The sequence below is a fragment of the Eschrichtius robustus genome, chromosome 8 (genome assembly GCF_028021215.1).
Source record: "Eschrichtius robustus isolate mEscRob2 chromosome 8, mEscRob2.pri, whole genome shotgun sequence".
In the NCBI taxonomy this organism is placed as follows: Eukaryota; Metazoa; Chordata; class Mammalia; order Artiodactyla; family Eschrichtiidae; genus Eschrichtius; species Eschrichtius robustus.
Window position 1 is genome coordinate 114156537 of NC_090831.1, and position 25654 is coordinate 114182190.

The 25654-nt window shown below is 38.4% G+C and overlaps 1 protein-coding gene across 2 annotated transcripts in view; it reads right to left on the reverse strand.

The window, feature by feature from the left end:
* The window catches only part of DGKI (diacylglycerol kinase iota), a 447792-nt gene that overhangs the window by 84163 nt on the left and 337975 nt on the right, over positions 1-25654 (reverse strand). For both annotated transcript variants that reach the window (XM_068550116.1, XM_068550115.1), the window contains 2 exons: positions 3084-3163; positions 766-810 (listed from right to left, as the gene is read on the reverse strand). In XM_068550116.1, coding sequence (XP_068406217.1) covers positions 766-810; positions 3084-3163 — 125 coding nt within the window. The remainder of the gene's footprint in view (positions 1-765; positions 811-3083; positions 3164-25654) is intronic.

The following is a 25654-nucleotide window of genomic DNA, read 5'->3' on the forward strand; positions in this document are numbered from 1 at the left end:
TAAATCACGCCTGGGAAATCTAATGGGAAAAGGATGGCTGGAGAGGCTTGTACTGCACAGTAAGGGTGGGAAAGTGGGGAAGAGACTGCACTCCCAAAGAGTGTTGGGGCAAAGGGTAACTGAGCGTTCCCCCAGGAACCGGATGTGGGTTATTAGAGAGAGGCAGGCTGGGTTTATTGGATCCTGTCCAAGAGATCAGGATGGGACAAATAGATTGCATTTTAGAAAGTTGCTTTCATGGTTGCAGAAGCAGGGAATTTACTTTCCTGGATGTGAATGAGAAACACACAGCCCCGGTTGCTACTGGCAGCCATCTTGGACCAGGAAAACATCTTGTCCAGAGGTGAAATGTGACAAAAAGAGGAGAACAGAGCAGAAAAACCAACAGAAAAATGAACTATGAATCGTGGCCAAATGGTACATAAACTCCACCTGCATCTGAACTTCGTGCTGATGTGAACCAGCGGACGCCCTGCCAAGCTAGATTGAGTTGAGTTTTCTAGTATTTGTCACTGAAAGCACTTCATTTTATAATCTTTCCTAAATGGTCTGGGAGAACAGCCACAGCCCAAGTTTGCACTAGACTAGGACCGTCCATTTTGCAGGAAAATGCAAAATAATCAGAATGCCAACTTCATCTTGGTTCTTGGAGTGAACTCTATCCCTAGGGGAAGATGTAGACTCTAATCCAAATGAAACATTAATTGAAAGATGGACTTCTTTTGGATGGAATGTAAGAAACAAGGAGAGTCAATTATATGTTACCTGGTAATGAACTCTCTGGAAGCCAGAAGAAACTGACTGCAGGTCCTAATGAGAAAATGGAAAAACAAAACAAAACAAAACCCATACACCGTAAGATTAGTTTGAACAAGCTGCCTCAACTCCATCAACTAAACGCCCAATTTTATATTATTAAGCCCATCTGGAAAGCATCTTACTCTCCCCAGTCCCCCAAGGTTAAACAACGAAGATAATGCCAAGAATAATAAAAGCACACCCAGTTGGACTAAGAGAAGAAAGGCCATTTAGCTATTGAAACTTATAAATCCTAAATAGCGTTTAGAGGTAAGTGATATAATTTCAAGGATAGAGAAGACCAAAAGTAAAAGACAGGCAATTTTGCTGTAATAAATGGGGGTCCTATTTAACTTGCACCTGGACTTTTGGCTTGTGCAGTAAGCTACTTAAGTCCCCTTAGGCACTTAGGAAGAATTTATTTATCTAAGACCAAAAACATACTGTCATGATAATTGTGTTTATACTGATAAGTTGCTTGGCAAACACAAGATTTCATAGACTGAAAAGAAAAAATCACTGCCCACCTCTGCATTATCACGAAGTGCAAATTAACAGGGTTGAAATTAATGAGGCTTTACTGGAAGATTCTGAGAGCCAGGCTCCCTTTATAAAGTTTTATAACTAAATTGTCACCACTGTCATGTCCTGCAGGCTTCCTTGTTAACGAGCATAGTGATTCTATTTACAGATGTCAGCAATCCTGGCTACCTGGGTACCTGCTTCCCAAAGGCTTTATCAACTTACTCTCTGAGCCCAAGTTTAAAACTTTTCTTCTTTATTTGTGCTTGCTCTTTCCTTTTTTTTTTTTTTTTAAGAATCCTACTTTTAGTTGTTGAATATTGGTGTGATAAGCATAACAGTAAGTTAATTTTCAACAAAATCAATTCATCAGTCATATATTTTGCTACTGTGGAATCTTAAGTTACCCAAGTGTTTAAAAAAAAAAAAAAAAAGCTTGGTATCAATTATGAGTCACTTTTTTTATTGCAGGCTTTTTTTTGAGGGAAGTTCCACAATAAAAGACCAACATTATTTTGAAAAAATGAGTTACTATATGTTCTAGGATTGATTTGGACCTGAGTCACATGTTAAAAAGTTCACAAATTTTAACACGTTAAATTTATCTTCGGTAAAAATAGCCAAATGAAGCCACAAGTATAAACTTTTGTGAAAAGCCACAAGTTGACTTTTCTTCTCTCACCCTTATTAGTATTCACAGTTTGGCAACTATCTCAAAATATTCTACATTCCCAGTTCCATCTCTATCCTTCACAATGCTGAAGAGAAAAATTAGTAATTTTTACATTCCTTTATGCCTCCTACCTGAGTTTATTTCCACCAAGAGAAACAGACTCTAATGTTCAAAGCTAAGTAGCTACAATTTGAAGGGATTTTAAACACTATATATCTTTTTTATTTGTGATATTTACTTATGTATAATGTGTTGTCTGGAAGAAAGTTGCTCATCTTGGGGTATTTATCAAAATCACGCAACAGCTTTAAAAATATAAATGTCTAGACCACATCCCAGAAAAGTGATTCTAATGTGCATCTTTCACCAAGAAACAAAGACAAAGAAGTGGCTGTTTATGCTTTTTGCCATTTGTAGAACAAGACACTGAATACTCTCCCTTGAAATTTTGCAAAAACAACCCATGACCACTGCAGTGATGGATCTGGGTTCTCCTGGCTTTGCTGGTGCAGTTCAAGTTCATGGGAATGTCACATATGAGACCTCCTCCTTTCTCTTTCTCTATGGTAAGACCAGATTGAGAAAAAAAATAATAGATTATTCCTTTGTGTTCTGACACAAATTCTTTTGAAATATAGGTTTTTCTTTCCTGTAGAAGTTACATTTAAAAACAAATCTAGCTGTCTCTGACAGAAGTCTGTACTAGACGCAAAACATTAAGTAACGCCAAATCTGTTTTCCTTTATTATTTATCAGTGCCCTTTGAAATTCTGTATAGTTCAAAAAACACAGGTGAGCTGTCTGGCAAGACAAGGAGTTCCAGGCTATAGTTATGGATCACACTGGAGCAACATGGTGCTGTACTTAACCCAATCAATCCTTTCCCACTCCAACCACCCGAGGAGGAAAAACAGCAGTGGGGATGGGGAGGGAGAAGATGCAGTGTATGCTTAAGAGACAAGAAAGACAAGGCCACCATATTTCCATTTCCTCCCCAAATGCATCATCTTAGAAGTAAATATAGATGGCTGATAATTACTGACAAAAATGGAAAACTGAGCAGAGTAAATTATTGGCTAAAGAAACTCACCTCCTGCAGGCGATCTATGTACATACGGCAAGTCTCCAAATCACAGTCTCCACGCACAACTAGAATACCCAGAGGGATGGCTAAGGGTGAAGGAAAGAGAAAAGTCTAAAATAACATATTTGATTTTTCTATTTTGGCATAAATGCATTTTTTATGGTTAAAAAAGACCTCTCATAAATATAGTTGTTTTTTTGGGATATTTCACTATCTCCCGGCACCTCTTCTATGAGCTCAGTCTCTTTACTTATGCAGTTTTCATATTCTTTCCTTGCATGATCCATGTTGCCCCTTGCCACCTGGCCAGCCTTCATTTCATTTTGTCTTAGTGGCCCTGATAAGAGGTATAATGTCATGGAAACAGTAGACTGACAGGGCCAGAGGCTGTTCACAGCCAGCTGCTAATTTATGCCTGCATTTGCAAGAGCCAAAGTACCAGAGAGGAATTAAAAAATCATGATTCGGGACACTTACCTCTTTCCCTCCTAAATGCATGGGGCTTAATCTTTATGTCACTTTGCAACAGTTCCCTATTTAAGAGACACAAGCTACTCAAGGCACTGTTGTTACCTGGTGGCCAACGCCAGAATGAAATAGGCAAGAAACATTAAAAAAAAAAAAAACCTTCTAGAAGGTTCATAGCTTAAAAATCCAACTGATCTTAAAGACGGTCAGTGTAAATGTGGTAGCAGCAGGGCTTCAGAAAACAATGAGGAGAAGCTGTTACATGCCTTAAATACCTTTTTTAGGTGGTGGTAAATGTCATACAATGGCTTTAGTGGATAGAAACTCCTACTTCAGATATAACCATAAGATTCCTGAAAGACTGAAAATAGTCTCCTTCCCAAAACTTCAAAAATTGTATGTGTACATTTCTGATTTTAAAAATTCAGTTATACTATTAAACCCATGATTTAAAAAATATTTCAAAATCTTGAAGCAACCAACTAGAGATCAACAAGGAGATGACAGGACAGTGGTGTCCACTAAAGATTTTTAAAAATCTTTCACTCATTGAATTTTTAAAGCCTCATCATCAATAAATAGGTCTGAAAATGCAAAGTGCTAGGGCTTTAAAAATGAATTATACAGAGAATAAAATAGATTTAAATGCATGGGAAAATCCTGAGGAACTCACCAAGTTGTAGAAAAGACACACATATAAAAAATAATAAATGAAACATAGGCTATGGTAAATGTATGAACTTAGTCACTTGAAAACTATAGGAGAGAGGGACTAAGTCTTGCCTGGAGGGTAGATTTTAGGCTCTCTGAAGGATATGGAGCCCCACTGGTCTCTTAGAGAAGCAAGAGTTGTCTAGAGAAAAAGATATAGAGCTTGCTTCTCAACATTACCTCCTAGATTGGTTCCACTAGGGAGATCAATACCACTACCTCATACCTTTAGGTTCCCAAAGTGCTTCAAACACAAGCTGGAAGGCATCCATCATCTTGCAGAACTACGTAAGCCTATGAATCAGTATGGACTCTCTCACCACAGGAATAAGACTTATTTCCTTTTACAACCCCAATGTCTGGTAGATATTCAATAAAAGTTTGTTTAAAAAAAAAAAAAAAAGATGGGGAGGGGGGAGGAGGAAGACAGGCTTAGGGCCTGTTCAAGTGAGAAAGAGAAAGTGTGTCTTTAAGAGCTAAGTCTACTTTCCAGGATAGACAAAGAAGAAGAGTTTGGAACAGGAGTAGAGAGTGTGCATTGGGTTGGAGCTTGCCTTTGCCTATTCTTCCAGAAGCTAAGCAAGAGAACAGCAAGCAAAAGGGTGAGGAACCATGTAAGTATCACATGTTTGGGGGAATAATAATCTGGAAAAATACTTTTTCTCCTTTTTTGAATATATACAGAAATATCCAAAAAGTCTTCAGTATGGTAATCATGCATCTTTGAAAGGAAAGAAAGGGAAATTCAATAAAGAGATCCCTAATAGTAGTGACTAAAGTAATCATCCTCAGCTAGACTATTAAATAGGTCCAAATAAGGTGACCTACTTAGGTAGGAGAAGAATAAGGATTTCTAATACTTGAGGAATGATGAGGAAAACCTAGAATTTTGGCCTAGAAAGTAAATCAAAGGTTGTGGAAATAGAATACAGTTATAATTATCATGAGAATCCATGTTAGAATCTTTCTCTTAATTTCAAATGTGCAAATGTAGAGAAATAAAATTTCATTAATATTTACCTATTTACTTAAATGAGGAGACACATTATATGGAAATGCAGGAATTTGGTCAACACCTCTGACTATCAATGCTTGAAGTTAGTCTGGCCATAAATCCAATATACTTGGTAGCAGATATTTTAAACTACAATTAGAGATTGGATATTCCAGACCTAAAATAATGAATGTCTAGGAAAAAGTTTTCAAAGATGTGTCATTCATTTCCACTAAGGGTATAAAATCAGCAACTTTGCTTATTCCTCAAGAAGCTGATTAAGAGAAATGGTGTATTTGATTGATATTAGCTATTCAAATGGGGTAAAAAAAAATGGCATCCTATACCACAATTTCATAGCATGATTACTGACAACTGTTGTCAAATTTATCCTATGAAGGTACAGAAAGAATTCACAGTCATTCTCTCTTGGATTCAAACCCCAGTGCTACTTTGGTCTTACAAATTACTCATGTTTGCTGTTTGGTCTTGCAACTTCCTCAATTCCTTTGATTCTTGGATTGAAGGCTATAGTATTTAGAATAGGTATCTTCTAGGATTTTGTGAAGATTAAATACAATACTATATTTAAAAATGAATAACCAGATGTTAGTCAATGTTAGTCTTCCCTCACTCCCTTTACTAAATTTTGAGCATCTTGAGCTAGAAAATGGATACATCCAATCATCTGTCTTTCAATTTATCACACTACAAGGATTAGCTGGTAGTAGTTCCATAAGTTATATCCTGTTTACTTAAAACTAACATCTACTCTTTCTTTGAGGGTAAAGATAACTGTAGTACAAAAATACTGTAATCTGACACTTCCATTTGAGACTTTACATGGTGAAGAGAAACCAGAAACTTGAGGAAAATTACCACCTTCCTTTTACACTGCTGACAACCAACTGCCAAACCTCACTGAAGTTTCCTTCATCTTAATTGGGAGCAGTGAGACTACTTATCACCCAAGCATCAGCATTACTATTCCTGATCTTGATGATTCATCTGATTTTAGCCTTAGAGATTTTATTTGACTCCAATAAGCATCAGCCAATACTCAACCTATAGTACATAATGGAACTTTTATTGCAGGGGTCAAACGGAGTTTACAAGTTCTAACTAAGCAATAAAGAACAAGCTGGTTTCTAGATTAAGAAGGCAGATTTAACACATACTTACTTCTCTGGCACCAGAAATGCTACTAAATTACAGCACATGAATTTTAAAAAGACATAAACCAACAAAGAAAGAGGAGAAACAGTGAGGAGAAAATGGTAATGAATAAAGCATATGGAAAATTGGTAACTGACTCAGAGCCCCTATAGAGTCTAATCCTAGACTATGGGTGGGGATGGATAAGAACTAATTTACACTGCAAAACCCTCGGAGATGTGCAAACTGGCAACATCAGTTGCAGCTAAAATAAGAAGCACTGGATATTAAATCACTAGATTCCACCACCCACTCTTGGTAGGTGGAGTTACTTTACAGAAAATGGGGATTAACTGATCATCTACAGAATGCAGAGATCCCCAACTTTCTTCTCTCACTAGACTCTCCAAAAGCTGGCAGCAGAACCCTACCTTCTTAGAAAGAGATCTGAAGACTCTTCTCTGGGGAATCCTCAGAGTTAAGAGAAAATATTCCATCCATGAAATATAAATATGATTGTATTAAAAGATGAAGAATATGAAGAAGAAAAAGGAAAAGAAGCATCATTCAGAGAACAAACAAGTCCTTGAAATTTGATAGAATAGAGTTTAATAGAAAGGTTAGAAGATGAAGTTGAGGAAATCTCCACAAAAGAAGAGCAAAAATAAAAAGAGGCATAAAATAGGAGGGAAAAGGTAAGAACAATAGGACTGGCCCAGTGGTCCAACATTCCAATAATAGGAGTTCTAAAAACCAGAGAAAAATAGAGAGGAGTAATTATCAGAAACAAACAAAAAATCAAGACTATTTCTTAGAACTGAAGAACATCAGTTTCCCACTTGAAATGGCCCAACAAGTACAATAACAAAAGAACAATAGGAAGACATTTTATTTTGAAGCTTAAGAATATTGGGAACAAATAGAAGAGTCTACAAGTTTCCAAATAGGAAAAACTAGATGGCAAAGAAAGGATCAGGGATTAGACTGTTTTAAACTTCTCAAAGGCAACTGTACAGTCAGAGAACCAATGAAACAATGTGTTCAGAATTATAAGACTTTTACGCATAATCCAAACTATCAAACTAGTCCAAGGATTGAATAAAGGACACACCCTCTACTAAAAAGTTACTGCAGAACGTGCACCCACAAAAGTTGAGTTTGCAACAAGAATGAGGAATACAGGGGATATAACAAATGGGGAATCCAACAAAGAAAAGATTTTTAAAAAATACCCCTCCAAGGGATTGGGCTAGAAGAGTCTGGGGTGACAGATATATTGGGGCACTCTGACTCAATAGGCAGAGATGTAGAGAGCTGTCAACATTGAGTCTCATCAACATTGGAGAGTTATTTTTCAACCAAAGGATAGAATGTCTAAGTGAGTCTGAACCAGTTTCTTACAATCACCCCCAGATGTGCTCTGCCTTAACCTGTTCTTGTGAGAAAGAGTTAGGTCACGGTGAGGCAGAAAAATTCAAAGAATTCCATCCCCTCTAACCATAGTTCCACTTGATAGCTAGAACCCACCTTAACACCCTGCCAAATGCTTTCCAGAATGCAGTCATGACCCTGCCCACTAAATCCTCGTAGAATGGGCTCATGGGCACTCTCAGGGAAGCAAAAGCCAGACAGTAATCCTGAGACTCTTTTCAGCTCTCTCAAAAGCCTTCAACTAAAAGTGAAAGCATCATCGCTTCCTTGCAGAGGGAGGTTTAGGATTGCTACTTGCTGTTTCAAAACCACTCTATCTGAATTAGGGATGCATACATATATTGGTGACAAATATATACCTATGAAGAGAATGGCAAGTACAAAAATCTGTATACCGGGGTTATCTTAGTAGGAGAGGGATAAGGGGAGAAACTTGTTCTGTTTCTTAATCTGGGTGGGAGGTACATGAATGCCCATTTTACTACTAATCATTTTATATACATACATATGTGCATATATGTGTGCATCTGTGTATATATATAGAGGGGTATAGGTGTGTGTATATATATGTGTGTATATGTATGTATAGGTGTGTGTGTATATATATGTATGAACATTTATGAACAGAACATGTGTGTGTTTATGTGTGTATGTATGTGTGTGTGTGTGTGTGTATATACATATATATATGTGTATATATATGTATAGTATTTCAGAGTTGAAAATAAGAAATACAACCTATCTGTGGCAACTGATTTTAATGATAGTGGTGCCAAAGTTCACTGCATATTCTCTGATGTTTTCTGTGAATTAGACAGAAGTAGAACTTAGCATCAAATAGGAAAATGAGGGAAAACAGTAGAGAAGTCATCAAAAGCCCCCAAATGACACCTACTGCTGCGATCCATCTCAAGCAATGGACACGGCATATTGAGCAGTCATAACCCTTTGGCTTGTCATGGCATATGTACTTGTTTGCGTGTGTGTTTATATAACAAGCAGCAGGATGATCTCTCTGCCTTATCTGGGCCTCAGAAGTCTCTAGAGCAGCAATGTCCAACAGACCTTTCTGCATGTCCAATGCAGGAGCCACTAGCCACATGTCATATCGAGTATTTGAAATGTGGCCTGCATGACTGAGGAACTGAGTTTTTATCTTATTTGATTAATTTAAAGTTTAAATAACCATATGTGGTTAGTGAGCATTAGAGTTTTGTTCTCTGTGGAACCAAAAAGTTGAATGTCCTTCGTACCAGATTCAATATATTTCAAAACCATCCATGTTTTAACCTTTCCATGAGTAGCGCATAGATCCAACAAACAAAACCACTTTTCTCTTTGCCCCTACCTAGTTGGATTCAATGTGCTTCCTAATTCCTAGCAGTAGTATTCCTCGGTTGACTGAGGACAAATTTATTTCCCTTATTCTATATCCTACCTTTCTTATCCTAGCTTTCTTCATCACTTCTCTGACCCTCCTATCAAAACATACTCTTAGATCTTTCTTGGTACTTTGGTATAAATGACTAATAATTAATTAAAGGGTTAACCCTCTAAGAAGCACTTGAGTTTCAACATGTTTGAAATTTGGGCTAACATGATTGTCATAGACTAAATGTTTGGGTGTCCCCCAAATTCATATGTTGAAGCCTTAATCCCCAGTGTGATGGTATCTGGAGATGGGTCTTCTTTGGAGGTAATTATGGTTAGATGGGGTCATGAGGGTGGGACCCTCATGATGGGATTAGTGTCCTTATAAGAAGAGACACCATAGACCACTCTCAAGCTCACTCTCTCTCCCCCTTTGAGGACACAGCATGAACACAGCAGTCTACAAGCCAGGAAGAGAGCTCTCACCAGAAACCAAATCAGCCGGCACCTTGATCATGGACTTTCCAGCCTCCAGAACTGAGAGAAAATAGGTCTCTATGGTTTAAGTCACCAGGCTATGGCATTTTATTACAGCAGCCCTAGCAGACTAAGAAAATGAAAAGCTTTGACAAATTTAGGTAAAGAAATACAAAAGAAATTGTGGAGTTGACTGGCAATCCTCAGCCCTGAGGATTATACTACCCATTACTTCTTCCCAGCCAAAACATGAGCCCTGCCCTGGTTCCCCTCTCAGGCTTCACCCTGGCATCCATTAACCTCCTTCCCCTATTTCTGTTTGTTTAAATGCCTCATAATCCAGAATGCAATTTAATTAATTGGTTGAGACTAGGGTGGTGTGGGAAGACGCCAAGTTAGCGTCTCCTCACAACTAGGGTGCTTGCCGGCCACTGGTGGGGGATCCTGATGCCCGAGGAGACGGGAGGAACCCCCAAGTGAACCACCACCCCATGCAGCTTGTGGGATTTTGGTTCACAAGCCAGGGTTGGGCCGAAGTTCCTGCGGTGGGAGCTCCGAGTCCGAACCACTGGACTAACAGGGAACCTCAGACCCCAGGGAATGTTCATCGGAGTGAGGTCTCACAGAATTCCTCATCTCAGCACCAAGACCCAGCTCTACCCAACAGCCTACAAACTCCAGTGTTGGAAGCCTCGGGCCAAACAACCAGTAAGACAGGAACACAATCCCACTCATAAAAAAAAAAAAAAAAAAAATGAGACGGCAAAAAAATATGTCACAGATGAAGGAGCAAAGTAAAAAGCTACAAGACCAAATAAATGAAGAGGAAATAGGCAATCAACCTGAAAAAGAATTCAGAGTAATGATAGTAAAGATGATCCAGAACCTCGGTAACAAAATGGAGACACGGATTGAGAAAATACAAGAAATGTTTAACAAAGATCTAGAAGAACTAAAGAACAAACAAACAGAGATGAACAACACAATAACTGAAATGAAAAATACACTAGAAGAAATCAATAACAGAATAACTGAGGCAGAAGAACAAATAAGCTGGAAGACAAAATGGTGGAAATAACTGCCGAGCAGCAGAATAAAAAAAAAGAATGAAAAGAATTGAGGACAGTCTCAGAGACCTCTGGGATAACACTAAACGGAACAACATTCGAATTATAGGGGTCCCAGAAGAAGAAGAGAAAAAGAAAAGGTCTGAGAAAATATTTGAAGAGATTATAGTCGAAAACTTCCTTAACATGGGAAAAGAAATAGTCACCCAAGTCCAGGAAGCACAGAGAGTCCCATACAGGATAAACACTAGGAAAAACACACCAAGACACATATTAATCAAACTAACAAAAATTAAATTCAAAGAAAAAATATTAAAAGCAGCAAGGGAAAAGAAAATTAACATACAAAGGAATCCCCATCAGGTTATCAGCTGATTTTTCAGCAGAAACTCTGCAGGCCAGAAGGGAGTGGCAGGATATACTTAAAGTGATGAAAGAGAAGAACCTACAACCAAGATTACTCTACCCAGCAAGGATCTCATTCAGATTCGATGGAGAAATCAAAAGCTTTTCAGACAAGAAAAAACTAGGAAATTTAGCACCACCAAACCAGCTTTACAACAAATGCTGAAGAAACTTCTCTAGGTGGGAAACACAAGAGAAGAAAAAGACCCACAAAAACAAACCCAAAACAATTAAGAAAATGGTAACAGGAACATACATATATATACTGTCTAAAAGGGACCCACTTCAGACCTAGGGACACATACAGACTGAAAGTGAAGGGATGGAAAAAGATATTCCATACAAATGGAATTCAAAAGAAAGCTGGAGTAGCAATATTCGTATCCGATAAAATAGACTTTAAATTAAAAATTATTAAAAGAGATAAGGAGGGGCACTACATGATGATCAAAGGATCAATCTGAGAAGAAGATATAACAATTATAAATGTTTATGCACCCAACATAGGAGCACCTGAATACATAAGGCAAATGCTAACAACGAGGAAAGGAGAAATTGACAGTAACACAATAATAGTAGGGAACTTTAACACCCCACTTACACCAATGGACAGATCATCCAAACAGAAAATAAATAAGGAAACACAAGCTTTAAATGACACAACAGACCAGATAGATTTAATTGATATTTATAGAATATTCCACCCAAAAGTGGCAGAATACACTTTCTTCTCAAGTGCCCATGGAACATTCTCCAGGATAGATCACACCCTGGGTCACAAATCAAGCCCCAGAAAAGTTAAGAAAACTGAAATCGTATCAAGCATCTTTTCTGACTACAACACTATGAGATTGGAAATCAATTACAGGGAAAAAAAAAAAAACTGTAAAAATCACGAATACAAGGAGGCTAAACAGTGCGCTACTAAGTAACCAAGGGATCACTGAAGAAATCAAAGAAGGAAAAAAAAACTACATAGAAACAAATGACAATGAAAACAAGATGACTCAAAACCTATGGGACGCAGCAAAAGCAGTTCTAAGAGGGAAGTTTATAGCAATTCAATTTCACCTCAAGAAACAAGAAAAATCTCAAATAAACAATCTAACCCTACACTTAAAACAACTACAGAAAGAAGAACAAAGAAAACCCGAAGTCAGTAGAAGGAAAGAAATCACAAAGATCAGAGCAGAAATAAATGAAATAGAAACAAAGAAAACAATAGCAAAGACCAATAAAACTAAAAGCTGTTTCTTTGAGAAGATAAACAAAATTGAAAAACCCTTAGCCAGACTCATCAAGAAAAAAAAAGGGAGAGGACACAAATCAATAAAATTAGAAATGAAAAAGGAGAAATCACAACTGACACCGCAGAAATACAAAGGATTATAAGAGACTACTATAAACAACTCTATGCCAATAAAATGGACAACCTGGAAGAAATGGACAAATTCTTAGAAAGGTACAATTTTTCAAGACTGAACCAGGAAGAATTAGAAAATATAAACAGACCTATCACAAGTAATGAAATTGAAACTGTAATTAAAAATCTTCCAACAAACAAAAGTCCAGGACCAGATGGCTTCACAGGCGAATTCTATCAAACATTTAGAGAAGAACTAACACTGATCCTTCTCAAAAGCTTCCAAAAAATTGCAGAGGGAGAAACACTCCCAAATCCATTCCACAAAGCCACCATCACCCTGCTACCAAAACCAGAAAACGATATCACAAAAAAAGAAAATTATAGACCAATATCACTGATGAACATAGATACAAAAATCCTGAACAAAATAGTAGCAAACAGAATCCAACAACACATTAAAAGGATCATACATCATGATCAAGAGGGATTTGTCCAGGGATGCAAGGATTCTTCAATATACACAAATCAATCAATGTGATATACCATATTAACAACTTAAGGAATAAAAACCATATGATCACCTCAATAGATGCAGAAAAAGCTTTTGACAAAATTCAACACACATTTATGATAAAAACTCTCCAGAAAATGGGCATAGAGGGAACCTACCTCAATATAATAAAGGCCATATATGACAAACCCACAGCAAGCATCATGCTCAATGGTGAAAAACTGAAAGCATTTCCACTAAGATCAGGAACAAGACAAGGATGTCTACTCTCACCACTCTTATTCAACATAGTTTTGGAAGTCCTAGCCACAGCAATCAGAGAAGAAAAAGAAATAAAAGAACACAAATGGGAAAAGAAGAAGTAAAACTGTCACTGTTTGCTGATGACATGATACTATACATAGAAAATCCTAAAGATGCCACCAGAAAACTACTAGAACTAATCAATGAATTTGGGAAGGTTGCAGGATACAAAATTAATGCACAGAAATCTCTGGCATTCCTATACACCAACAACAAAAAACCAGAAAGAGAAATTAAGGAAACACTCCCATTTACCATCGCAACAAAAAGAATAAAATACCTAGGAATAAACCTGCCTAAGGAGGCGAAAGACTTGTACTCAGAAAACTATAAAACACTGATGAAAGAAAACAAAGATGACATAAGCAGATGGAGAAATATGCCATGTCCCCAGACTGGAAGAATCAAAATTGTGAAAATGACTATACTACCCAAGGCAATCTACAGATTCAATGCATTCCCTATCAAACTACCAATGGCATTCTTCACAGAATTAGAACAAAAAATTGCACAATTTGTATGGACACACAAAAGACCCCCGAATAGCCAAAGTAATCTTGAGAAAGAAAACTGGAGTTGGAGGAATCAGGCTCCCAGACCTCAAACTATACCACAAAGCTACAGTAATCAAGACAGTATGGTACTGGCACAAAAAAAGAAATATAGATCAATGGTACAGGATAGAATGCCCAGAGATAAACCCACGCACATATGGTCACCTAATTTATGACAAAGCAGGCAAGAACATACAATGGAGAAAAGACAGCTTCTTCAATAAGTGGTGCTGGGAAAACTGGACAGCTACATGTAAAAGAATGAAATTATAACACTACCTAACACCATACACAAAAATAAACTCCAAATGGATTAAAGACCTAAATGTAAGACCAGACATTATAAAACTCTTAGGGGAAAACATAGGAAAAAAACACTCTTTGACATAAACCACAGCAAGATCTTTTTTGACCCACCTCCTAGAGGAACAGACATAAAAACAAAAATAAACAAATAGGACTTAATTAAATTTAAAAGCTTTTGCACAGCAAAGGAAACCATAAACAAGATAAAGACAACCCTCAGAATGGGAGAAAACATTTGCAAACGAAACAAGAGACAAAGGATTAATCTCCAAAATATACAAACATCTCATGGAGCTCAATATCAAAAGAACAAACAATCCACTTAAAAAATGGGCAGAAGACCTAAATAGACATTTCACCAAGGAAAACATACAGATGGCCAAGAGGCACATGAAAAGATGCTCAGCATCACTAATTATTAGAGAAATGCAAATCAAAACTACAATGAGGTATCACCTCATGCTGGTCAGAATGGCCATTATCAAAAAATCTAGAAACAATAAATGCTGGAAAGGGTGTGGTGAAAAGGGAACCCTCTTGCACTGTTGGTGGGAATGTAAATTGATACAACCACTATGGAAAACAGTATGGAGTTTCCTTAAAAAACTGAAAATAGAACTACCATATGACCCAGCAATCCCACTACTGGGCATATACCCTGAGAAAACCATAATTCAAAAAGAGACACGTATCACAATGTTCACTGCGGCACTATTTACAATAGCCAGGACATGGAACCAACCTAAATGTCCATTGACAGATGAATGGATAAAGAAGATGTGGCACATATATACAATGGAATATTATTCAGCCACAAAAAGAAACAAAATTGAGTTATTTGTAGTGAGGAGGATGGACCTAGAGCCTGTCATACAGAGTGAAGTAAGTCAGAAAGAGAAAAACAAATACCGTATGCTAACACATATATATGGAATCTTAAAAAAAAAAAAAATGGTACTGACGAACCTACTTGCAGGGCAGGAATAAAGATGTAGACATAGAGAATGGACTTGAGCACACGGGGTGGAGAGGGGGAAGCTGGGGCGAAGTGAGAGTAGCATCAACATATATACACTACCGAATGTAAAATAGATAGCTAGTGGGAAGCAGCAGCATAGCACAGGGAGATCAGCTCGGTGCTTTGTGATGACCTAGAGGGGTGGGATAGGGAGGATGGGAGGGAGGCTCAAGAGGGAGGGGATATGGGGAATATGTATGCATATGGCTGATTTGCTTTGGTGTACAACTGAAACTAACACAGTATTGTGAAGCAATTATAATCCAATAAAGATCTATTTAAAAAAAGTAATTGGTTGAGAAATCCATTATATATTTCACATTGCATGCTCTGGATTTTATGTCTGAAATAAAATACCACGGGTCATACTAATTAATTTCGTTTTCTACAGTTGAAGTTAGGACTACTTGAAGTCATTATGCAAATTTATGCCAAATAGTGCATAAATTAACACCATTCGTCTTCAAAAAATCTAAAATCTTCTAGCAACCAATCCACAAGTGTACTCTTTTATCTATAAGAAACTTCTGAAGGATATATGCACTAAAAAGATATATATAAATCATGGTTTCTAAAATATATATTTCACCACAAATGATAAGCAGAGTCAGGAAATAGAGCAGGCTTAGATATCCCATATATGGAACTGAATTGCCCAAAACATTGAAAACCAAAGTTCTTAAAGGCTATTAAAGAGAAAATGCCTAGAGTTTTAAGAAAACCTGAAAAATGTTTTCCAAAGAGTCAGAGGTATGATGCAAAAGACAACCAAATAGTCTCCTCAAGACAATTCTCAACTTGATTGAAGAAAGACAAAAGATCTTGTGGACCAACTCTGAGATGAACATCGCTCCCCCCTCCCCAAGATCTCTGAAGCAATTTTATTCTGGTACAGCCATAGGAGTGTGAGTCAACTGTGTTGCGGCCAGTGAATTCAGTGCACGGGAGCCTCAGGTTAACAAAAATGCAAACTTTGTGAGTTCCCAGATGCAAAACTATTTCCTGCTGGACTGAGTGAGGAGCCCTCAACCTGGCACAGCTGCCATGAGCCTGACGGTTCAGAGAAGCGGCGATGAGAGGAAGAGGGGGATGGCTGAAGCCATTCATTGTCTTCTATTAGTGAATCCTACCCTCCGCCTCTAGAAAAGCCAGCTATACCTGAACAGACATTTTGCACATGTATATTCTGGTAGCATAATCTAAGCCATGTTATATTTAAAGATATACAATCTTGAGTTGTGTTACAAGGGTTTAGGGCTGGGTGGAATAAATCTGGGTGAAGAGGAAAATGATAATAATGATTTTGTGATAACGAGTTTTGCCGTGTTTGTTAACCTTTGCCACAATCCTAAGAGGTGGATATGATTATTCCTATTTCTAAAATGAGGGAACTCAGTCTCAGGAAGTTTACGTAATATGCCCTGAAATGTCGCAGCTACGAAACGGAGCACCCAGATTTCATCCCAGGCTTCTCTTACTCGAGAACCCGTCTCCTGTGCTATTCCTCCTTCTCGTCAAACTTGGGCCACACAGAGGGTGGAGTCTCTCCTTTCAACACTGAGCTCAGAGAGGTGAAGCCAGAAACTGCTGACAGGCTGACCAAGGAGCGAGGGCGGAATTACAAGTCCCGTATCCAGAGCTACACAAGAATTGGGGAAAGGCTGTGATCCTCGGGAAGCAAAGCCAAGGTAAGCAATTCCAGGCCGGGACAAAGGAGCGTGGCCCTGGGACTCAGAAACCACGAGTCAAGCCACACACATTTTCATAAACACACTTGGCAGGGGTGGGGTCACTTTTAAAGACCCACCATTCCCTTCCCTTCCCTTTCCAGTAGGCCAGCTTCCAAGGGCCTTACAGACTGTGGATCAAGCTTATCCAAACAGTTGACAAGCTCTAACCCTGCCTGTAATTTGAGTCACAGAATTAAACTGACTATTTCTTACTTCACAAAGAACGACATGCAACTATAAAATGGTGAGCAAGATACTCATCATTATGGGGGTAGTAGAGATAGCAAGAGTACATCTGACTTTAATCAGAATTGTTATAGACAATCACATGACTTGTTTTGCTATTAAAATCACTGCTTTAGAATTTCCCATATTGAGCTGAAGAGCTGATTGACAGTTAACATAAACTAAATGTAAAACTCATGTTCTCACTTGAGGTGGAAAAAGTTCATTGTGTCAGATGTGCAAGATATTCAAAATGTTTCCCTCAGATTTTTGATACCGTGTTTACTAAATGTTAGTTTCAGGTTGTCAACATTCGATATCATTAATCTGGTAGTTTTTTGCTAGTATAGGTATTTGCATACCATTCATTTAAACGTTTATTCTTGGTAGATAACTCTATTCAGGAAAATCCCAATGGCAGATGTTTTTGATCATTTTGATTACTCAGTGAGCTTACCTTGCCCTTGATTCTTCTGCAATATAGTATGTGAGGTCTCCATGCAAAGATAGATAATCATGGTACCTACCTGTCAGGGTTATCGCGAAGATTAAAGAAGTCAGTGCCTGTAGAACACAATATCTGCAAATCCACCCTATATTCACTCCTATAAGCCTTATCAAATTCCTGGATTTTCCCTAATTCTATATCAACATGTACCGGCCATTCATAAAGCCTCAAGCCACTTTCAGCAGACCAAATGTGGTGACTTTTATAGCAGATAATGTGTTATACCAAAGCTTCTAAAGGCCAGAGCCTAAACCAAAGCATGTAAATAAAAGAACCAACCAAACCTGCAAGGAATCACAGCTGGCTGCTTTATGACACAAGCAAAGACCCTCAGAGCCAAAGCAAGAAAGAGCCACCTTTGCTATGAAATCCACATGAAACTGTTAATGGGATTTATAAAAAGGGAGAAAACTCACAGCAGCTAATTCATTCCCTGCAAGATACTGTGATGCATTCAACAAGGTATCAGTATGGAAAGAAAGGGCTGAAAGCTCAGCATTGAAAAAGAAAGAAAGGATTTAATTATCTGACACATGAGCAATTATAGTGCAATTCCTGTTCAAACACAATTGCAGCTAAATGGGCTATTTACCTATTCAAATCACAAACAAAACTATCTTCAATAGGATCATTAAAAGAAGGTGTGAGACCTTAGGGAAAAACTCCTCAGAAACTGCAAGGATTTACAAAGATTGGATATTAAGCTCTAAATATATACATAAAAATTTTAGAATTGCAAAGTCTCTGTTAAGGCTAAATAAAAAGGTTGTTGCTTTCTGAAAAGAACAATAAATGTAACAACAGGGTTAAAAATTCATAAAATAGAAATGCATTTTAAACAGTAGGGGAAACCATCAAAAATACAGATAATCTTAGAATGAATGTATTTTATGTTAACACTCTTCAGAGATACATTTTTAAAAACCTGACATTCCCTTAAGCATTAATTTTAGGTCTACTGACATAATCAAGACAGTTTGTCAAATATTCGCTATCTTTCTATCAATTTATATGCAGTCTTAAGAAACAAATAGTCTGAAAAAGGAACTGTTCCCTAGAAAATAACACAGGAGAAAAGCCAGGTAAGCTTGGGTTTGGCAATGACATTTTAGGTACAACATCAAAAGCATGGTCCATGAAATACAAAGTTGATGAGCTGGACTCAATTAAAATGAAAACTTCTGCTCTGTGAAAGACACTGTTAAGAAAATGAAAAGAAAAAACAGACTGGGAAAAAAATCTTGGCAAAACACATATCTGATAAAAGACCGGTATTCAAAATATGCAAAGAACTCTTAAAACTCAACAATAAGACAGTCAATTAAAAAGTGGGCAGAAGATCTGAACTGACATCTTACCTAAGAAGATGTATAGATGGCAAATATGTGCATGAAAAATGTGCTCAATGTCATATGTCATTAGGGAATTACAAATTAAAACAACAATGTGATACTATTACATATCTACTAGGATAGCTAAAATTGAAAAAAATGGACAATGCCAAACGCTGGTGAGAACACGGAGCAACAGGAACTCTCATTCATTGCTGGTGGGAATGCAAAATGGTAGAGCCCCTTTGGAAGAGAGCTTAGCAGTGTCTTACAAAACTATACAAACCCTTACCATGTGATCCAGCAATTGCACTACTTGGTATTTACTGAAATGAGTTGAAAATTATGTCCCCACAAAAATTTGCCCATGAATGTTCATAGCATCTTTATTTATAATTGCCGAAACTTCAAAGCAACCAAGATGTCCTTTAATAGGTCAAAGGATAAACAAACTGGTTATCGCACAATAGAATATTATTCAGCAACAAAGAGAAATGAGTTTTCAAGCCACGAAAGATAATGGAGGAAACTTAAATGTATATTGTGAAGAAATAAGCCAGTTTCAAAAGGCCACGTGTTGCATGATTCCAACTATATGGAATTTTGGAAAAGGCAAAACTATGGAGATAGTAAACAGATCAGTGGTTGCCAGGGGTATGGGGGGAGGGACCGATGAACGGGTGAAGCACAGGGGGTACTTAGGGAAGTGAAGCTATTCTGTATGATACTGTCATGGTGGATACATGTAATACCTCTGTGAAAACCCATAAAACTGTAGAACACAAGAATGAATCCTAAGGTAAAGTATGGATTTTAGTTAATAAGAATATATTAATGTTGGTGCATCAGTTGTAACAATGTATCACACTAATGCAAGATGTCAACAATAGGAGAAACTGTGTGCTGGAGGCTGGGGGGATAACGGGGATATATGGAACTCTGTACTTTCACTTAATTTTTCTGTAAATCTAAAACTTCTCTAAAAAGTAATGTCTATTAATTTAAAAAAAAAAAAAGTAGGAGAAAAGGGGGAAAAAAGAAACTGTTCCGAATTTCCCTTAGACAGATACTTTGCTGATACCAGAGAATACTGACATACAGAAAAATAAACTTGCTTTCTTAGCCATAGTGTAACCACTATTCAGAAAGTCAACAGGATGATGGAATTAGGGGCTGGAGGCAAACATCAAGGAACAGAGGTCGTGGACCAGAGGAAGGAAGGAAAGCCCTAAGGGAGGATGGCAGGGGACAAGTGGAGTCTTTCCATCTTACCTCGTTAGTTCCGAATGTGTCAGGGTTATCAGGGCACTAAAATTCTAACTTGATAGCTGACGATAATTAAACAGAATGAGTTGGCAATATTTCAATCCAATTTTCCCCCTGTGTACTATAGGTTTATCGTACGACAACCTGTCATTATTACCTGCCCACTGTTCACCTGGAACCAAGAGGAAAAATTAATGGGCATATTAGCATTCAAAAGGAAACATAACACCCTAAGAACTTTCTATCTCACCATGTCATGCCTGGGTCTGTCAAAGGTTTCACCACCCCTGGTGCCTGTGATTAAAAATGATCCTAGAGTTTGAACTTCATGACTTGAGCTGAACCGAGTCCTCTCCACGGTTAATTTAAAATGTCACCCATAAGATAAAAGTAACTATTGCATTTGATTCGAGGATAATATTTTGAAGATGTGCTTTCCAGAAACTAGCAGGTTCTCTACAAATATGGGTTTCAAACTACAGGTCAAATTCTGCTATTTATTCTGATGGTATACTACCTAAGAAGGCAACCCAAGGGACATACAAATCACGTTTCTTTTTAATCCTCTTACGTACTTAATAATAATCTTGAATAACAACTTGGGGTATGCATTTTCATTTAATTTGGCAAATGTGCACTGTATATACAAGGGATTGTGCCAAAATACTTTTCAGGTCAGCAAGTCATTCACTTAATTACTCAGCAAACAAATTTTAAGGATTTTCTTGTGCCAGGGACAACTCCAGTGCCAGGAGTTGGGCATAAAATACTAAGGAAGACACAGTACCTGCCTTCAAGGTGTCACAGGGGAGCGTGAAAAGGGGAGTGACATAAAAACATCCTACTGATTATACACGTTGTACTAGGAAGGCTGATAGTCACTGAACCAAGTGTGTTTAGGACTCAGGAGAGCTACACATTCCCCAGAGCAGGATCCTCTTTCATAAGGAGTTATTTCCCAAGTGAAGAAAACAATGACATTTGACAACAGACACCAGAGCTTTTCTAGACAAAAGGAATGCTCTAAGTCTTAGATCATCTTTAGACTCTAAGAAACCAAGGCATGAAAAGAAGCAAATGTTCAGGATTGAGAAAGATAGGTAGGTGATGAGTAAAAGGGGGTGAGGCCGAGGCCAGAGGCTTGTTTTTGTTTTTTTTTTTTATGCTAAGGAGTTGGGGCTTTATTCTCAAAAAGATTGGCAGATGCTAAAAGGTTTGCAGCAGAAAATGGTTTCAAGATTTACACTGACCTAGGGGGGGCTTTATGTTGCCCCTAACTCGATTAAACTTTAGACAGGTTTCTCCCTGACTATAGGCCCCTGACCTCCCTTTTCGTAGAGTACTTACTTTAGAAGACTCTCAATGATAAATTCTTTCTCTGCCCCTTTGAGAGGGAAATCTTCTCCCAGCCTTCTGCCAGTTCTACAACCCTGGACATCTTTCCCAAAGACCCAGAACCCATCCCTTTGACATGTAATCGTTCACCGAAGATAGTGTTCCTGTTCCTAGTCTCTATAGGTAGCTAAGAAGTGACAATTAGCACACACAGATAGCCTAATCAAATGGCTAAAGTCCTCTAGCACTTTTCCATTCGCTCACCCCAGTGATTAAAAAGTCTCCCGCCTTTTGTTACAGCAGAGTTCACTTTCTCTTCCCATTGCCACTGTCTTGACCCCTATTCCAATAGTCTTGAATAAAGTCTTCCTTGCCTGTTTAACTTGTCCATGTGATTTTTCTTTGACAACATGTTAGAAACATCATTGGCATAGATGTGGAAGGCAAAGGTGAGTGGCAGGAAGGTGAGTTGGGAAGCTATAGCAGTAAATGAGATGAGCAATGCTGGAGTCTGGAATAAAGGAAGACAGTAAAGATAAGGGAGAGACACATGCGGGAGATGTTACAAATCAGCTCCATAATGAACTGGATGGTGAGAGGGAAGAGGAACCAGGGTGATTCACAGCTGTTCAGAGTGGCCACGGCAGTTACAACCTTCTCACACACTTGCCTGACACCACGGTAGACGGTGGCCTGCTGAGCTGGAGAGAGGGAAGGGAAACCAAGAAGGCAGGAGAGAGGGAGGGTGGGAAGGGATAGGTGATGGACATGATATAAAACGTTAAGTGGCCCTTGGAAAGATGGTTGATAAGAAGCACTTACAAATGCCTCAAAGGCAATTGATAACACCGAAAATATCTGAAAGGGATTTCAGAGTTAGAATATTGTTACAGGCAGAATTGGGGAGAGAATATTCTCAAGCCTGGAGGGAAGGGGAGACTGTAACTCCCTAGACGTCCACCCAAGGCCCAGACCACGTCATCTCAGGAACTAAGAGTGATCGATCCTTTTCTTCTTATCTTTCCAATCATCAGCATATAGCACATGATGAATGGAAAGGCATAAATGAGAAAGAGAAATCCAGAAAAAAAAACGTGGAAGCAGTGTTCTGAACAAAGATGAAAGGAGTCAGAGGGAGAGTGCAACCCGAGCACAGCTAATATGCTTAACATTGCATGAGTTTTCTTTTTTCCTACTTTGGATACATTGGGTTCACGCACTACCAGTAATAATAGAAGAAAGTAAAGGCAGAAGGTCCAATACTATCTTCTAGTAAATAACAGAAACCAAAGGTCCAGGTCAAACAGTTCTAGAAAATGTCATCTTCTTCCAACTTAATCTGAAGGTTTACTAACAATGACGTAAAGTTCTATTTTTGATGAAGGGCACTCCAGTTCAATGAGGATTCCTAATGTCACATACAGTGGAATTCTAGAACAACAGAATGATTTATAAAATTCCTTGGAGTGCACTCCCAGTGTTAAATGTGATAGAAGCAATTAACTGTAAGGTTCTAGAAGGCACCTGACAATGGGCATTAATTAGAAAACAATATAATTTTTGTCCAGGTACATTCATTAGGAAGGTAATACTCGCAAAATTCCGAGATACAGGGAAGAACCACCACTGATAATTCACTGCCAGTGCTCTAGTATTTGGGAGGAAGATAACAAGCACTTAAAGTGACATGGAAATCTTGGCTACATGGGTTGGCCAGCCAAATACATGTGAAAGTCAAGGTGAAATATTGTGTCCAAAAGCAAAAAGATTCATAACCAGACCCCAAATTTAGTTAAATACTGTACTCAAAATGATGTTTAGGGACACTGGTTCAAGTCTCTATCACAATTTTAACATCTTACTGTCAACTGCGCATGATGGTAATGGGCAAGGTCACCGACAGATATTGGAGAAACATTCAGACATGCAGCTCTGAATTTGAGCTGATTGGATACATGTGAAGAATAATAACAGAAGATGTCCTAAAATCTGTTATAGAGGCCCAAGTCTCTTTGTGAAAGCAAAAAGAGTAAACAAATTATATATAGACAACTGCCATGTAGAGATGTGAACTAGGGCAGTCTAAAGAAAACACAATTCTAGCATCTGATAACCAAGGGAATGCTTTAATTCTGCTTATCAGTGACTCCAGAAGAGGGGCAGTGGACCAGTGATTCAGGAAGCCCAGTAAGTATTAAGAAAGAGCGCTTTCCAACAGTATGAACTACGAAAGGCCTGAAGCTTTTATCCACATAACTAGCAAATAAAATTGTGGTTCTAAATCACTCTGCAAAGAGGTTATTTTCAGACCAGCACATATTTCTGTCCTTGGTTCTGTTCAGTTCAGTATCTTTGCCAATAAGTTGGATCAACATATAGAATAAGTATCCATCTTGTTGAGGATCAAACTCTGGTGTTATCTCTGACTACAATGTTGGGCTAGAAATAGCATGAAATTTATATTACCTTGCATTCAGATTTCCAATTTTAATTACTCAAATTCCAAAAGGAGAATATTTGGCTTGATAGTAGTTCAGGGCAAACAGAACCTTTAAGAAAAGGTCAGCATTAACATTTTAGGTTTCCACTTTCCTTAGCTCATTCTGAGGCATCTAAAGAAAGTAATTAGCTTATATTCCAATTCCCTGAATTTGGAATAGCAGGGAGGTCAGGCCAAAAGATACAAAGAGAGAAACTTGGAGGTTAGTGATACATGAGCCTAATTCCTAGCACCTAGAACGGTGCTTGGTACATAATAAGTGTTCAATAAATAGTTGTCACATGAAGAAGGGAATGAATGGACTCAAAGATTTGGGTGTGTGGGTGGTTACATCCTGGCCTTTTAGTTCAAAAATCAGGTGCCGAGTTATGCAGACAAGATGGTGCTTTCAGAACAGATGTGCCTCCCGCAGATCCACGATGGGATGGAGGCCCTCATTCCCTCAGCCACTGAAAAGTGCTGGCTCTGCTGACAGCTCACAGCTGAGCCCCTCTCTAAGAAGGACGCAAGCTCACTCACGGTTCGCTTCCTCCCAGGGGACAGCCTGAACGATCTCCAATAACCCTAGCCTCAGTGGGGACAATTCTAACTGGCGATCCCAGATCCAAATGTCCCTGTGGGAGTGCTCTGCTGCAGTCGCGTCACAGCTCAGTTTGCCCCTCTGCCCACTCCTACTCCTCCCTCTCTACATCCTCCGTTCCCTCTTGGAGGATCTCCAGTAAACCTCCTAACACATAAAGCTCAAAAGCCTCAGAGTGTGCTTCCCAGGGAACACAAACAAGAACAAGAACTACGACCCCAAATTCTTTTTTTTTTTTTATGCCAAATTCTTTTTTAAAACACATTTCTGTAGCATTGACATATATACACTACCAAATGTAAAATAGCTAGCTAGTGGGAAGCAGCCGCATAGCACAGGGAGATCAGCTCCGTGCTTTGTGACCACCTAGAGGGGTGGGATAGGGAGGATGGGAGGGAGACGCAAGAGGAAGGAGATACGGGGATATATGTATATGTATAGCTGATTCACTTTGTTATAAAGCAGAAACTAACACAACATTGTAAAGCAATTACACTCCAAGAAAGATGTTAAAAAAAACCCACATTTCTGTAAGTACACAGCTATGTCTTTACAAAGCAGGAGGGTTGTGGTTAGAAAGTGTACTGGATTAGGAGAGAGGAGATGTAAATTCTTACTAAAATCCTGTCGCAGCTATGTGAGCCTGTGTGAAGCCAGCTTTTTAAGTGTCCCTCTGCTGATGCCTGCAGACAGTGTATGCGACAGCCCTCTGTAAACTAGGAGGCACTAGGCAGACACTAAGTGTTATTATTTATTATTAAATATGATGTCATGACTCTGCAGTGGCTAATGCCACACCAAACACACATTAACATAAAGAAAGAAAAAGTATCAAATCTATACAAAGTTCTTAGAAGAAAGTCTTCAAAAAGAAACGTAACGACCATTTGAGTTCATATCCCAGAGCTGGCACCCTGGGAAGGTAACAACAAAACGGACCAGGTTGGTATATAAGTAGTGAGAAT